Source organism: Papio anubis, chromosome 16, assembly GCF_008728515.1.
Source record: "Papio anubis isolate 15944 chromosome 16, Panubis1.0, whole genome shotgun sequence".
Classification (NCBI taxonomy): Eukaryota; Metazoa; Chordata; class Mammalia; order Primates; family Cercopithecidae; genus Papio; species Papio anubis.
The window spans coordinates 27,131,271-27,144,434 of record NC_044991.1 but is presented as its reverse complement, the minus strand read 5'-3'; the positions used below and the strand labels follow the sequence as shown (position 1 = coordinate 27,144,434).

At 53.3% G+C, this 13,164-nt stretch overlaps 2 protein-coding genes and 1 long non-coding RNA gene across 23 annotated transcripts in view; 2 read left to right on the top strand and 1 right to left on the bottom strand.

Annotated features, from left to right (window-relative positions):
- The window catches only part of SLC2A11 (solute carrier family 2 member 11), a 28,854-nt gene extending 27,344 nt beyond the window's left edge, over positions 1-1,510 (top strand). For 15 of the 20 annotated variants that reach the window (XM_021933626.2, XM_021933625.2, XM_021933627.2 and 12 more), the window contains 2 exons: positions 261-388; positions 618-1,501. In XM_021933626.2, coding sequence (XP_021789318.2) covers positions 261-388; positions 618-818 — 329 coding nt within the window. In that variant the 3' untranslated portion in view covers positions 819-1,501. Of the gene's footprint in view, positions 1-260; positions 389-617 lie in introns of all 20 variants that reach the window. The other 5 variants (XM_021933629.2, XM_021933621.2, XM_021933624.2 and 2 more) reach the window with 3 other exon arrangements.
- A 5,726-nt stretch (positions 1,511-7,236) lies between these two features.
- LOC108584193 lies at positions 7,237-10,129 on the bottom strand. The gene is made up of 2 exons (XR_001899153.1): positions 10,041-10,129; positions 7,237-7,508 (listed from the first exon to the last, which is right to left on the bottom strand). It is a non-coding gene; the product is annotated as an uncharacterized LOC108584193 (long non-coding RNA).
- On the top strand, positions 10,042-11,270 carry MIF (macrophage migration inhibitory factor). 2 transcript variants are annotated; one of them, XM_003919124.4, is made up of 3 exons: positions 10,044-10,616; positions 10,806-10,978; positions 11,088-11,267. In XM_003919124.4, the coding sequence occupies exons 1-3, from the start codon at positions 10,509-10,511 to the stop codon at positions 11,152-11,154; spliced, it is 348 nt and encodes a 115-aa protein (XP_003919173.1). In that variant the 5' UTR covers positions 10,044-10,508; the 3' UTR covers positions 11,155-11,267. The 2 variants fall into 2 exon arrangements, with proteins under 2 accessions (XP_009197763.1, XP_003919173.1); XM_009199499.4 differs by having other exon boundaries at positions 10,042-10,616; positions 10,806-11,270.
- Positions 11,271-13,164: the final 1,894 nt, after the last annotated feature.

The following is a 13,164-nucleotide window of genomic DNA, read 5'->3' as shown; positions in this document are numbered from 1 at the left end:
GGGCTCTGGGCATCCGTCATCACATAGAAGGAGTGATGGGTGGCTGGGTGCACGGTGGTGGTGTGAATGCAATGTCCCCTGCGGGCCCTCAGAGACCACTTCGTGCTGGGGCTTCTGGGAGGGAATGGCAGGAGGAGAGCCCTGAGGGGTCCCCCATACAGACTGGGCCTGGGCTCCCACTCCCATGTCTGGGCTGGGGTAGGGGAGAGGCAGGCAGGGAGCCCTGGCCAGCAGACCCCTGTCCCTGCCCCTCCTTCCAGCCGGGGTGACAGGGATCCTGGCCACAGAGCTGTTTGACCAGATGGCCAGGCCTGCTGCCTGCATGGTCTGCGGGGCGCTCATGTGGATCATGCTCTTCTTGGTCAGCCTGGGATTTCCCTTCATCATGGTAGGCCCGCCCCTCCCGCTGGGGGCCCTGCCTTAGGCTGTGTCCCTGTCATCTCAGCCTCCCGCTGAGAACCCCAGCAGGAGGCTTCCATCCAGGGAGACTGAGACTGAAAGGGAGGGGTCTTAGGGGAGCAAAGAGGGGGGCAAATCCCTCCTCACAACCTGTCATGGGCCTTCTGTTTGGGGTTGATGGAGCCATACCAGGTCTTGGGGTCTCTTTTAATCCGCAGGAGGCCTTGTCCCACTTTCTCTATGTCCCTTTCCTTGGTGTCTGTGTCTGTGGGGCCATCTACACTGGCCTGTTCCTTCCTGAGACCAAAGGCAAGACCCTCCAAGAGATCTCCGAAGAATTACACAGACTCAACTTCCCGAGGCGGCCCCAGGGCCCCACGTGGAGGAGCCCGGAAGTTATCCAGTCGACAGAACTCTAGTCCCAAAGGGGTGATCAGGGGCCAAAGCCAGCTGCTGTCCTGTCCTCTGCTTCCTGCCAGGGCCCTGGTCCTCACTCCCTCCTGCATTCCTTTGTTTAAGGAGTGTTTATTGAGCACCCATTGTGTGCAGACATGGCTCCAGGTGCTTAGCAATCAGTGGTGAGAGTGGTGTTCCAGGCTAAAGGTAATTAACTGACAGAAAATCAGTAACAACATAATTACAGGCTGGTTGTGGCAGCTCATGACTGTAATCCCAGCACTTTGGGAGGCCAAGGTGGGAGGATCAATTGAGGCCAGAGTTTGAAACCAGCCTGGGTAACATAGTGAGACCCTCTATCTCTACAAAAACATTAAAAAATGAGCTGGGCATGGTGGTATGTGCTAACAGCTCTAGCTACTCAGGAGGCTGAGGCAGCAGGATCACTTGAGTCCAAGAGTTCAAGGTAGCAGTAAACTATGATCACACCACTGCATGCCAGGCTGGGTGACAGAGGGAGACTTCCTCTCTTTAAAACGTAATAATTACAGACTCAGGAAATGCAGTGAAAGAAAAATACAGGTTGGCCAGGCAAGGTGGCTGGATGCCTGTAATCCCAGCACTTTGGGAGGCCAAGGCAGGAGGATCGCTTTGAGACTAGGAGTTTGAGACCAGCCTGGGCCACACAGTAAGATCCTGTTTCTACCAAAAAATAAAAAAATAATAAAATAAGCTGTGTGTGGTGGTACATGCTTGTGGTCCCAGCTACTCAGGAGGCTGAAATGGGAGGATCACTTGAGCCTGGGAGGTCAAGGCTGCAGTGAATCCTAATTGAGCCACTGCACTCCAGCCTGGACAACAGAAGGAGACCATGTTTCAAAAAAAATAAATACAGGTTGTAGTGGGTATGGATATGCATACCAGGAGGACTGACCTAGTCTGAGAGGGGAGTGATCAGAATTTTCTGAGGAATTGATGTTTTTAATCAACTTTATTGAGGTATGATTTACACATAATCAAATATATCCATTTTAAGTCTATATATATATATTTTTTTTTGAGACGGAGTCTCGCGCTGTGTCACCCAGGCTGGAGTGCAGTGGCGCGATCTCGGCTCACTGCAAGCTCCGCCTCCCAGGTTCACGCCATTCTCCTGCCTCAGCCTCCGAGTAGCTGGGACTACAGGCGCCCGCCACCACGCCCGGCTAGTTTTTTGTATTTTTAGTAGAGACGGGGTTTCACCATGTTAGCCAGGATGGTCTTGATCTCCTGACCTCGTGATCCACCCGCCTCGGCCTCCCAAAGTGCTGGGATTACAGGCTTGAGCCACCGCGCCCGGCCTTAAGTCCATATTTGGTGAGTTTTGAGAAGTGTATATACACTTGTGAACCACCACCGCAATCCAGATGGAACGTTTACCCTGCCCCAAGGCACCCTCATGCCCCTTAGCTATCAATAACCCACCCCAGCCCCAGCCCCAGGGAACCACTGACCTGCTTTCTGCCTCAATTAGTCAGATTTACCTTTTTTCAGAATCTGAAGTCATTCCATACTGTATGTACATATTTGTGTCTGGCTTGGCTTCAGATACAGTTTTTGGGATTCATGCATGTTGTTGCACGTATTAGGAGAGACTCCTTTGTATTGCTGAGTAGTATTCCCCTCTGTGGTTAGACCATGATTTATTTATCCATCAACCTGTTAGTGGACATTTTGGCTGTTTCTAATTCTTGGCCATCATGAATAAAACTGCTGTGAATGTTCCTACACAAATCATTGTCTAAACATGTGTTTTTATTTCTTTTGTGTCTTAGTCTGTCGGCTGCTATAACAAAGAACCATAGCCTAGGTGGCTTATAAACAACAGAAATGTATTTTTCGTGGTTTTGGAGGCTGGGAGGTCCAAGATCAAGGTGACAGTGGATTCAGTGTCTGCTGAGGGCCCATGTCTTATTTCATAGATGGCGGTCTTCTCACTGTGTCCTCCTAGACATGGCAGAAGGGGCAAGGGAACTCTCTGGGGTCTCTTATAAGGACACCAATCCCGTTCATGCAGGCTCTGCCCTCATGACCTAATCACCTCCCAAGAGGCCCAAAGGCCCTACCTCCAAGTACCATCATATGAGGGATTAGGTTTCAATGTATGGGGAGGTTACCTGGGGAGGACATAAACAGTCAGTCTAGCTTTTTGGGTAAATGAATTGCTGGGCTTAATAATAAATGCATATTTAACTGTATACAAATTGTTTTCAAAAGTGATTGATTATACTATTTCACATTCTCGTTAACAATGTGTGAGAGTTCTGGATACTCCAAATCCTCACCAGCACTTGGTATTGTCAGTCTTTTCAATTTAGCCATTCTAGTGAGTGTGTAGTGGTATCTTGTCATTTAATTGTGGTATTTCCCTGATGACCAATAATGTTAGGCATCTTTTCATGGCCATTCGTGGGTTTTCTTTTATGAATAATTTGTTCAAATCTTTTGTCTACTTTTTTTTTTTTTTTTTTTTTTGAGACAGGGTTCTCTCTCTGTTGCCTAGGCTGGAGGGCAGTGGAATGATCTCAGCTCATTGCAACCTCTGCCTCCTGGACTCAAGCGATCCTCCCACCTCAGCCCCCCAAGTAGGGGAGACCACAGGTGTGAGCCACCATGCCCTGCTAATTTTTGTATTTTTGGTAGAGATGATATTTTGCCATGTTGGCCAGGCAAGTTTCAAACTCCTGACCTCAGGTGATCCACCCACCTTGGCTTCCCAAAGTGCTGAGATTACAAGCATGAGCCACCGCACCCAGCCCTTATCTGCTATTTTTAATCAGGTTGGTTGTCATTATTTTTGAAATGTGGGCATTTTTTATACATTCTGGAAGCTAGCACTTTGTTAAATATATAGTATCATAAATATTTTCTTGCAGTCTGTAGCTTGCCTTTTTTATTTGCTTAATGCTACCTTTCTGAGAGCAGAATTTATTTATTTATTTTTATTTATTTGTTTGTTTTTTGAGACAGTCTTGCTCTGTCACCCAGGCTGGAGTACAGTGTTGCGATCTCGGCTCACTGCAGCCTCTGCCTCCTGGGTTGAAGCAATTCTCCTGCCTCAGCCTCCTGAGTAGCTGGGACTACAGGCACACGCCACCACACTGCTAATTTTTTTGTACTTTTAGTAGAGATGGGGTTTCACTATGTTGGCCAGGATGGTCTTGATCTCCTGACCTCGTGATCTGCCTGCCTCGGCCTCCCAAAGTGCTGGGATTACAGGCATGAGCCACCTGGCCCAGCCAAGCAGAAATTTTTATTTTGGTAAAGTCTGATTTATCAGTTTTTGGTTTTTGTGATTCATGCTTTTTGTGCCATAAGATATCTTTGCCTATCCCAATGTTGCAAAGATTTTCTTCTAAATGTTGGATAGTTTTAGCTTTTACACTTATGTTGCTGATGTTGAATTTCAAGTTAATTTTTGTGTATGGTGTGAGGGGTTGAGGTTCCTTTTTTTTTGGAACAGGGTCTCACTGTGTGTTGCCCAGGAGTGCAAGTAACATGATCTCAGCTCACTGCAACCTCCACCTTCCAGACTCAAGCAATCCTCCCACCTCAGCCTCCTGAGTAGCTGGGACTACAGGTGCATGCCACCATGCCTGGCTAATTTTTGTTTTGTTTTGTTTTATTGTTTGTTTTTGTAGAGACAGAATTTTGCCATGTTCCTCAGACTGGTCCTGAACTCACGGACTCAAGCCATTTGTTTGCCAAAGTGCTGGGATTACAGGAATGAGTCACAGCGCCTGGCCCTTTTTTCTTTTCTTTCTTTTTTTTTGAAACGGCTATCTGGTCGTACCAGCACCGTTTGCTTAAAAACAGCCATCTTTTCTTCATTATTTTACTTTGGTGCCTAAATTAAAAAATCAATGGACTATTGTTGTATAAGAAAGAATTTCGCTTTTGTCAGGAAACAGTGACTGTTAAAGAGAAATGGTGGCAGTGGGTTCTCTGGAGAGAGAAATATGTGGGTCAGGGGATCAGTAGGGGTCTCAGGGAGATGGTGGCTCTGAGCTGGCTTCCCAAGGATAGGCTCAGCTGGGAGCCTTTTAAAAGCTAGAGCCTTGGTGGCATATGCCTGTAGTGCCGGCTGAGGTGGGAGGATCGCTGGAACCCAGGGGTTGGAGATTACAGTGAGCTATGATTGCACCAGTGCACTCCAGCCTGGGCCACAGAGCAAAACATTGTTTCTACTAAAAAAAGAAAAAAAAAAAAAAAAAAGCTGGAGCCACTCGGAGGCAGTAGCGTTGCGGGATGGGAATGAAGCCCCCGTGTCCAGTCACTGTGGAGTCTTCAGTTGGCAGGGGCAGCCCTCCCAGGAGCCCTGTGTGTGGTCACTCTGACCCTCTGTGTCCATCCACCCTGATCCTGCATCTGTTGACCTGCTCCCCAGCTTACCTTTGTGCTCCAAATGGCTTCCCTGGCCGCCCTGGCTGCAGACCTCCAATGTAGAGTCATGAGTAAGAATCCGTTGACAAGCACCCCTGAGATCCTGGGGTACATGCCACAAGTAGAGCAGACATCAGGTGACACCCAGGTCCCGGCCTACCTCAGACCCACTTGGTGACCTGGTCCCCAGCCGGAGCCCTGCCCTCTCACTCACCACCCACCCAGCCGGAATTGGCTCTGGCCACTCTGGGAGCCCAGGGTGGGGGTTGCAAGTCCCTTGTTGCCCAGGGAGCCCCTCAGTTAGGGAGAGGAGACAGGATCTCAGGACAGGACCTTGAAGACAAGGAAGGGCAGCGCAGAGAGGGGCGGAGGGCCAGACTGGGTTTCTAGGGGGTGGTCCAGGGTGGGAGCTGACCTGTCTCTGCTGAGCCTGCGTTCCAGGTGTGAGCATCAATGTCTAGCTCATGTAGCTGGAGAGGAGCCACAGCCATGCTGCCCAGCTCCAGCCCACCTCCCCAGACCCCAGACCCAGTGTGGCCTCTCCCCACCTCCCAGAGCATGTGATCAAGCCCCTCAACTAGCCCAAATCCCTCCCTCGTTTGTTAATTACCAGGACCTACATGTCCCAGCTTCCCAGGGCCAGGAGACAGGGCCCAGCCCATCTGGCAGGCTCGAGTTGACTGCCTGGCCGCCAGGATCCAGGCGGCGCTCACAAGGATCTGGGCTTGCACAGCCTGCAAAGGGCCGCTGTCCATTCTCTTGTATTTGCTCTCATCCTCTCCTTTCTTGGACCCTCTGAGTCTCTGGTTCCCTCTTGTTGGGACCCAGATCACTCTGTACCTCAGCTGAATCATTTTTCCCTTCAGTTCACACATATCCACCTAGGGTCCACAACATCCAAAGGCTTCCGCCTCAGTCCTTGTCCTCAGGCTGTGCCCAGGCTTATGAGGATGGCGGTCATCCTTACCTTGCAAAAAGTAAAACAGTCTCCCAGTGACAACAATGTTCAGGGATAACATCTATGGAGGGCTTTCTACGTATCAGGACCATTCTGAGTGTCTTCCAAGTGTTAGCTCCTTTAATCCTGGAAAGGACCCCATGAAATTAGTACTTTTATCCCCCCTGTTGTACATATGAGAGACTGAGTAGAAGCCGGTGGCTTGTCTAGGGTCACCCAGCTAACTGGAATGGCCAGGAGTAGACCTGGTGACCATGGACCCCAGACCTTGATCACTGCACACGCTGCGTCTGGGGCCTCACCTGGTATCTGAGGTCCGTGGCACGCTGGTGCTGATCATTCAGAGTGCTCATGGGCAGTGTAGTCTAGAGTCTGTGTGCTTCCTGATTTCCTTGATCTCCATTTTATTGAGGAGGCCTTTAGGCCACCCAAGGGGTCCAGAGTGACCCGGTGGATTAGCAGTGGAGCTGAACTTGAGCCAGTGCTCTTCGAGGCTCGTGTTCTGCCCCCACTCTGGTTCATTCTGCAGGTAGCAGGGAATCATTGAAGATTAGAGAGAATCAAACACCTAGAGAGAGATGACTCTGCCCGGGGAACCCAGGCTCCTGTCTGGGTGCACACTCCAGGGCTAGATGGTGACTTCTCAGCTACTCTAGCTTCATAGGCTCATACGTGCATGTGAGCATGTGTGTGGACACACACACACGTGCACGCATACACACATGGACACACACACACACCGCTGTCTTTAGAATCAGACCATGAAAATGCTTCCTCAGAGGCCTAGGGGTGAGAAAACTGACAGGTGGGTGGTGCCTCCAGCTGGATATGCTAGGATGGGGTGGGAGATGAGGTGACCACACCTGGGTGGCAGGGGCTCTGGGGCAGTGAATCTTCTAACTAACAGATCTGGGATGCTGCCATGAGGAGGAAGAGGGAGTCAGCAGCCATGCCTGCCAATGCCTCCTGGAGCATTTGCCCATGGTTTGCAGATAATTATTGTGTCCCTATGGGTCCCAGGTTTATTATTTTTATTGCTCTTATAACAAATCAACACAAACTTTTAGCAGCTTCAAACAACACACATTTATTATCTCCCAATTTCTGTGGGTCAATAGTCCAGCATAACGTGACTAGGTCTTCTGCGTCAGGACTCGCATGGCCAAAGTCAAGGTATCAGAAGGGACAAGGGAAAAATCCACTTCCAAGTTCAATCTGGTTGTGAGCAAAATTCAGTTCCTTGTGGTTGTACCATGAGGTCTCTGGTCCCCTTCATCTTCAAAACCAGTAATGGACATCGAGTGCTTCTCTTGCTTCGAATCTGGCACTCTGGCTGGAGAAAATTATCTGCTTTTAAGAGCTCATGTGGTTAGATTGGGTGTACCCAGATACTCCATGCTAATCTCCCTATTAGGTCCATAATCCTAATTGCATCTGTGAAGTGCTTTTTGCCAGGTAACAGAGCATACTCATAGGTTCCAGGGATTAGTGCTTGTCCTCCTCCTGCTATTCTTTAGTGGGCAGGGGGTCATCTGCCTACCATGGAGGTAAGGGGTCAGGAGGTAGGCATACAGCAATGCCCAAAAAGAGACTGTCCCCACTGGCACAGAGTTTACTGCCTAGACATGCAGTCTTAACTCAGAAATATGGAGACAGCCTTGAAGGACAGGACAGGTGCTGGGCACATGTGGGAATGGACCAAGCCAGGTGCTCCAGGGGCTTTCCCAAGGACCTGAGGCTGAGTCAAGAACTGGAGGATGAGTTGGAGTCAGACAAGGGAAAATGTGGGCAAGCTGGATTTCAGGATCAACCCCAACCCTGGAGCCAGGAGCCATGGTACTGAAGGACAGTGTGCCATGACTCAGAGAACAAGGGAGGGTTGGGGGAGGCTCACAGGGCCTTGTGACAGTACAATCCCTAGTATCAGAGGAGACTGTTACTGGCATTTAGGCCACTTGGTGCTTATAATACCTCTATGTCAGGTGAACACTATTGTCATCCCCAAATTACAGATGGGGAAACTGAGCCAAATGCCCACGCTAGTAAGAGGCAAATCATATCACTTCTTTGGGTACCCTTCTAGAAAGTTGAGGCTGACTGCCACTGGAAACAGCTGGGGAGGGTACAAGGAGATGACAAGTGGCTCAGAGGCTGTCCTGGCTATAAGAATTAAAGAGGAAAGAAACACGAAGGGTGGCTCAACAGTCAACATGGACAGATTTATTTTAGAAAACAAACTTGAGACGGGCTTCTGGTCGAGTTAGGTCAGAGCCACACTCTCTTACAAACTAAGGATATTTAAGGGTTTTGGAGGGGGTGCTTATCATAAGTTGCAAATGTTTCTGTGTGAGGGAAAGTTTATTGTGGGGTTGGAACGTCTCTGGTTGGAGGGGAGGCTGTCTCGGGGTTGGCATGTTTCTGGTCAGAGAGGGGTTTATCTTAGGTTTGGAATGTTTCTGGTTATGCTGACATTAGCCATTAGGCTGATGTTTTGGGGCTGGATTTAGGCAGCTTTTAATTAAGGGGGAACTTAGAATGGTGGTGTTGGTTCAAGGTGGCAATGCTCCTGCTCCGTCACTGGCCAGGTAAGGCAACTCTTTGTTATGATAACAACCTGAGATTGGCAGGGGCTCACATCCAGGGGGAGCTCAGGTGCTTGCTGGCGAGGCTGCACCTTGTCATTCAGGTTCACAGGGAACAGGTCAACCAGGCCCTGGCTCTTCAGTCTTCTGCCTGGAGTGACTTATGTAATTCTGTTCAGCTTTCATTGGGCACAGGGAGTCATAGCTAAATCTGCTGCCTGGGGCTGGGAAACAGACTCCTCCCTCGAGGAGCAGCAGTCCACCATAGGGAAGTCACAGTGGTCCAGGCCAAAGGCAATGCAGCTAGTGCAGACTAGGCAGTAGTGCAGGGAATGGAGAGAAGTGGGAATAAAGGGATAGTGAAAGGAGGCACATTTCACTGGCAGGTGATCGGGTGTAGGAGGACAAGTCATATATCTGGACTTTACAGAGCAGTGGACACTCAGTCGGCTGCTGTCAGCGCCTGGGGCTTAGGGGAGTGCCCCTGGCTGGAGACATGGCATGGAGTGCCATCATTTAGGGAGCCCTGGACACAAGTAAGAGAAGGTGCGACAGCAGGAGGGAAAGAGTCTGGGGCCCAGCTGCAGGAACCAACACCCATAGGCTATTTGTATAAATGGGCCATGGGGCCTCCCAACTGGAGGCTGGCTGGTGCCACGAGGGTCCCACAGGCATGGGTGTCCCTACTATATCACATGGCCTTCACCGAGACTGGTATATGGATTGCACCTATCAGAGACCAAGGACAGGACCTCCCTGGAAATCTGAGGACCTGGCCTGTGATCCACTTGCTGCCTTGTCCTCTTCCTGCTATGTCATGGCTTATCTTCTTTCACCCATTCATTCATTCATTCATTCAGCAGTATTAAGTCAATGTCTCTTGTATGCTTGGCACCTGCTAGATGGTCCCCGAGTTTACCATTAGTGGAAAAGACAGTTAAGAAATTCAGCAAGGGCTCTATGAGAGGGCATACACGGTGGACCTGACTAGGGTGTGGCTTCCCTGAGGAGCTGAAGTTGCCCAGAGGCCCAGAGAAGTGGAGCTACGCACGTTTGAACCACTGAATCTGGTCTCGACCTCACCTCCTTCCCTTCGGTGCCTCCCAGCATCCTATCCTCTTTAAAGAGCAGGGGTTCAGGGAAGTTCCCCGGATGGTGATTCGCAGGGGCAGCTCCCCTCTCACCTGCCGCAGTGACTGCCCCTCCCCATCTCAAACACACAAGCTAACGCGTGCGGGGACTGGAGCCCTTGGGGACGCGTGGCCCAAAGACTCAGGACGTACAGGGGCTCAGTGCGTGCAGTGGAATCAACTTGGCTTCATCTCTGGAAGGGCAAGGGGCCATCTTCCGGGTTCACCACCGCATCCCCACTGCCAGCACAGCGCCTCCTGGCGACTATCATCGGTGACTTAGTGAAAGGACTAAGAAAGACCCGAAGCGAGGCCGGGACAGGCCGATTTCTAGCGGCCACGTGGAGAACGGTTTCGAACAGTGCGCCGGGCTTAGCGGCGGTTGCTGGAGGAACGGGCAGAGTCGCCCAGGGTCCTGCCCTGAGGGGCGGAGCCGAGGCAGGCGGTGACGTCCCCACTGGAGGCGGAGCCGCAGCCTCGCGGGGGCGGGGCCTGGCGCCGGCGGTGGCGTCACAAAAGGCGGGGCCGCAGTAGTGTCCGAGAAGTCAGGCACGTAGCTCAGTGGCGGCCGCGGCGCGTGCGTTTGTGCTTCTGCGCGGGTGTCCGGGTTCTTCTGCCATCATGCCGATGTTCATCGTAAACACCAACGTGCCCCGCGCCTCCGTGCCGGACGGGTTCCTCTCCGAGCTCACCCAGCAGCTGGCGCAGGCCACCGGCAAGCCCCCACAGGTTTGCCGGGAGGGGACAGGAAGAGGGGGTGCCGGCCGGACGAGGGGGTCCCGCGCTGGGAGCTGGGGAGGCGACTCCCGAACGGAGCTGGGGGGACGGAGCGGGGGGAGGACGGTGGCTCGGGCCCGAAGTGGACGCTTGGGGCTTGGCGAGGTCGCTGGGGCGGGCTGACCGCGCCCCTTCTTGCAGTACATCGCGGTGCACGTGGTCCCGGACCAGCTCATGGCCTTCGGAGGCTCCAGCGAGCCTTGCGCGCTCTGCAGCCTACACAGCATCGGCAAGATCGGCGGCGCGCAGAACCGCTCCTACAGCAAGCTGCTGTGCGGCCTGCTGGCCGAGCGCCTGCGCATCAGCCCGGACAGGTACGCGGAGACGCGGGGGAGGCGCGGGGGAGGCGCGGGGGAGGGGCGGCGGCGCGCGGCCAGGCCGGTGACTGAGCCGCCCGCTGAGTCCAGCCTCCTCCCCGCGCAGGGTCTACATCAACTATTACGACATGAACGCGGCCAACGTGGGCTGGAACAACTCCACCTTCGCCTAAGAGCCGCCGGGCCCCACGCGGTCTGCGCTGGCTCGACCCGGGAACCCGCCGCACGCAGTGTTCTAGGCTCGCCCACCCCAACCTTCTGGAGAAATAAAACAGTTTAGAGACCAGGAGTGCCTCGGTGTTCCTTGGCTTGCGGGAGGAATTGGTGCAGAGCCGGGACATTGGGGAGCGAGGCCGGGAACGGTGTTGGGGGGGGGCGGGTTGCTCCCCTCGGAGCCTGTTCGGGAGCCCTTTTGTCCAGCCTTTCCCTCCTACGCTCCCAACAGGGAAGCCCCAGTGTCTTTCCATTCTGTGGCCTATGAAGGGATGAGGAGAAGTGGGCACCCTGCCCTGGGCTGCAGACTCGGGATCTAAGGTGCTGTTCTACCTAGGGCCACCACGTGGGGTGCTTGAGGTGAGCCCACTACGGAAGAGGGGGAGGAGGAGTTGGAGTTGAGAGTCTGAGGTCTTCTAGGCCTAGACCTTTCTCTCAGCCCCACCTTCCCCAGCCTTCTTGATGGGCAGAGGCTAGCCAGAAGACAGAAAGATCCCACCCAGAGCCACTCACTGCCATCTGCTTTGTTAGGTGACTTCAGTAGAGTTTTCAGGCGGGTGGGTGGGGGAGGTGCGGAGTTCTTGGTTATACCGCTCCGTCCACCCCTGAACCCTACGCCTGGTTCTGCTCCCTTCAGCCACCCAAGCCCCCGCCACAACAGTTCCCTGAGGAAATTGGGCGTGGGGTTTCCACTGAGACCGTTCGTGTTCTGTGGTGCCACAGACATGTCTGTAAAGCCTTCAGTTACGTTTGGGCGCGGTGGCACACGCCTGTGATCCCGGCACTTTGGGAAGTCGAGGTGAGTCGAGTGTGACTCCTCTGCTTCTCTTAGTCTCCAGTCACGTCTCCTCCCCAGTCCCGTGTTCACTCGATCATCCCGCCCAGCACCAGACAGCAAGATCTCCTTCCAGAAGAGCAGTGGGGCTGGGTGGGGTGAAGATTAGAAAGAGGAAGGAGAATAGAAGCTCCAGGGAGCCTGGAAGGGTGGCACCCATCTTGGGGTGGGGTACCCCTTCCATAAAGGTCTCTAAAGCAAGGCCCTCCTTAGCTTACTTCCTGCCAGCCGAGGTCCCCAGTGTCACTTCAGTCTCATTAACTCAGTGAGAGGGCGGTGGAACCCCTTGTCTGCCTCCCGGCTGGGGGAGGCATGGGGGGCATGGCATGGCTCCAGCTGTAGCGGAAGGTCCCACTCCTCTCAGCCTGGCTTTCGGGCTTGAGGTTTCCTTCTTGGATCCGAGTACCTCCGGTGTAACAGGCACACTCCTCGGCCCTGGCCTTTGTCACATCCCCTCAGCTCCTGGGTGCCCCCAGCTCCAGCCTCCCAAGGCCTGAGGCAGAGCTTTGCCCAGGACCCCCAGTTCCCCCCACAACAAGCTCTTTCTGCCTCGGGTCCCACACCCCACCAAGCCCTGGCTGGCCCCCGGCCCCCACCCCACCTCAGCAGTTTTCACTCTCAGCTGTGCCACGGATGGGGAGAGCAGGGCCTCAGGGCTCCATGAGCATCTAATTCAACTCCCTCATTTCACAGATGAGGACACTGACCCCAGGATCCAGGGCATGGCCGTACACTCAATGCCATGCCCCCTACAAGGGCCCTGGCACCTGCTGTGTGAGGGCAGGAGGGTTGATGGCAGAGTTGCCCTCCAAAAACAGGTGAGTGTCTGAGGTTCTGTGGCCCCCTGGGGGCATCTACAAGGTCATGGCTCCTTGGACTGCAGGAACAAAGTGAATGTCTATGGGTTGGGGACCTATCCACTCGCCCTGCTGAAAGTGTTCCTAAGTCCCCTGGGACTAACAACCAGCCTGCCTGCTGGGGAGGGCAGCTGCTACATCCTACCTTCAAGCCATACTTGCCCCCGTCGACCCCCATCCCATGGCCAGCTCCATTTCCTCCAAAGCACAGGCTCCACTGCCCGCCAGGTGGTGGGGTCTCTTCCTCAAACCCCGGTTTGACTGCCCCAGAACCTGCA

Bases quoted from the DNA above. Each gene is read 5' to 3' on its own strand.
- MIF (XM_009199499.4), top strand. From the start codon at position 10,509: ATGCCGATGTTCATCGTAAACACCAACGTGCCCCGCGCCTCCGTGCCG. The intron at 10,617-10,805 runs GTTTGCCGGGAG...CCCTTCTTGCAG, and splicing joins CCACCGGCAAGCCCCCACAG to TACATCGCGGTGCACGTGGT.